General features: G+C 39.9%; 1 protein-coding gene across 1 annotated transcript; it reads left to right on the forward strand.

Moving 5' to 3' along the window:
* The first annotated feature begins 420 nt into the window (after positions 1-420).
* Positions 421-2,165, forward strand: LOC148584677 (putative acetyltransferase At3g50280). The gene is made up of 3 exons (XM_088518567.1): positions 421-430; positions 824-1,446; positions 1,920-2,165. Exons 1-3 carry the CDS (start codon positions 421-423, stop codon positions 2,163-2,165), a joined length of 879 nt encoding a protein of 292 aa, XP_088374693.1.
* Positions 2,166-2,525: the final 360 nt, after the last annotated feature.

The following is a 2,525-nucleotide window of genomic DNA, read 5'->3' on the forward strand; positions in this document are numbered from 1 at the left end:
ATGAAGGCTATAAGCATATATTTATAACCCAAAACCCAAAACCTAATAAAATAATGAAATAAAGACTCCCAAAACCCTAACCCTAATAAAATAATAACATAAAGTCGATTTAAGATAATAAAAACGCAAAAAATTAACATAATGCCCCGTATGCACTCGATCGCAGCACGCGAGCGCTCGATCGCACAACCAAAGACCTGGTGTGCTTGAGCAAGCGATTGATCGCTCTCACAGGGGAGGATTGGTCGTACTTCTAGGAACAACATTGCAGCATCAGGCATGCATGCGCTCAATTGCAGGCACGCATGCGCTCGATCGCACTTCGAGAGATGAGTACCGCCATCCCATCTGCATCAATATATATAGCTGCTGTGGGATTGTATATGATCTGTCGGTGTTTGGCAAGTGTAATTTGCTTAAATGTGGAGCAGTATGTAAGAAAATTTTCAATAAAGTGTGGCTCATTTCATTATCTAATTCTTACAATGAGTAGGCTATTTATAAATGAAGAAGTGCCTTTTCAATCAACTTTAGTGACTTGTCAAAACAGCTAAGGTGTTTAGTGTCTATTCATTAACAAATGTGTATTTTTGTAATTAAAAAAATGGAAAATTACACTTTACCTCCCTAAAGTTTGGGGTCATTTTCAATTTGATCTTCAATGTTTCAATTTTTGCAATCCACCCGTCCGAACTTGCCAAATTTTTGCGATTCGGCCATTCCGTCAGTCAAAGCCGTTTTAACTGACAGAACAGTGATCACGTGCGACCCATGAGATCACTTTCGTTTTTTTTTCCCTAAAATACCCCCATCCCTGACTTAGCTGATATTTTCTATCCTCTTGCCGGCCACTTACTCATGGTTGAAAACGATGATGATAAGACCACCTCTTTCTTTGTCGACTGCAATAACCATGGAGGAGCAGAGTTTGTTCATGCAGTGGCAGATGGCGTCACTGTGGCCGATATCCTTGAGCCCCTCTACGTTCCCGATATTGTCAACTGCTTCTTTTTTATGAACAGGGTGTTGAACTGTGAAGGTGTTTCCAAGCCATTGCTGGCGCTGAAAGTGACTGAGCTCGTTGATGGCCTCTTCATCGATTGCACTATAAACCATAGCGTTGCGGATGGCACCAACTTTTGGTGTTTCTTCAATACTTGGTCTGGGATCTCTACGGGTTCTTTTGATCCCACTTCACAATCTCCTCCGATCATCGGATCGGGTTTTCTTGATGGTATTATCGATCTCCCCATTCGCATTCCTTTCCAATTCCAGCGCAATGAAATTCATGAGGAGGAGAGTTCCAACACTTCTCCACCCCTAAAACAAAGAGTTTTTCATTTTTCAAAGGAGAAAATCCAACAACTTAAAGCCAAAGCAAATTTTGAAATGAGCACTAACAAGATCTCGTCCCTTCAAGCAGTTCTTGCTCATCTTTGGCGATATGTAGTTGGTAGCCGGCGTCTCAATGCTGATGAAGGGGGCATTTTAGGAAAAAAAAAAAAAAAAACCCCAAAAGTGATCACGTGCGTCGCACGTGATCATTGTTCCGTCAGTCAAAGTGGTTTTGACTGACGGAATGGCCGAATTGCAAAAGTTTGGCAAGTTCGGGGGGGGGGGGGGTGGATTGAAAAAATTGAAACATTGGAAGTTGAATTGAAAATGACCCCAAACTTTGGGGGGTGGGGGGAGGGGTAAAGTGTAATTTTCCCTTAACAAAAAAGAATTGTTACCGATGATCGATCTTTTAATTTTGACGGTTCAATCGCACTTATCTAACATGTGCTTAATCTTTTGACCGTTAGATCATACTTATAATTAAATGTTGTTTAAGTATGATTGTTAGGTAGTAATATATTTTTTTTAACCGTTAGATCTAACTTGATTTACTCTTATAGATGATAATACTAATGGTGCAGGAAATCCAACCGTTGGATCATACTGATAAGTATCCCACGATCTATATCAAATCACTATATTGTACAATTACAACTGTAAAAAAGTTTAATGGTCAGTTGCTATATCAAGCCGTCCGACAACCGTCAGCCTTGGACAGCCAGCACATTCGTGCGTGCGGTGTTTCGCACCATACTGGTGTGTACACCCAGTTGTATACACCGAAACATTGCTCTTTCCCATATGAAGATTTCTTTTTCCAAGACTGATTAATGCCTTCTTTTAAGGAAATATTTTGAAGAGAAAACTATGCATATATGCTTATATTAAGTTTGAAACAAAAATAATTTTATTTCCTAAAAAAAAGAAAAAAGTTTGAAACAAAAATTTTGGTCCATCTTCTTCTGCTTATGGGACAGGGACTACGATGCCCCTTCCTCTGTAGGTAGAATGAAAGCTTACATAGATTTGAGAGAGAAAAAATATTGCCCATATTACAACTCTGCTATCTATGAATGCTGCTAGTATGAAGTGCATTCTCAGCTAATGGTTTCGCTTTGGACTGGCCACGGTGATTAAGAATGCAAGTGCAGAAATGGCACCTGAAATGCCAAACAGGCCGTACAAAG

Source organism: Corylus avellana, chromosome 7 (assembly GCF_965113065.1).
Source record: "Corylus avellana chromosome 7, dhCorAvel1.hap1.2, whole genome shotgun sequence".
Taxonomy (NCBI): domain Eukaryota; kingdom Viridiplantae; phylum Streptophyta; class Magnoliopsida; order Fagales; family Betulaceae; genus Corylus; species Corylus avellana.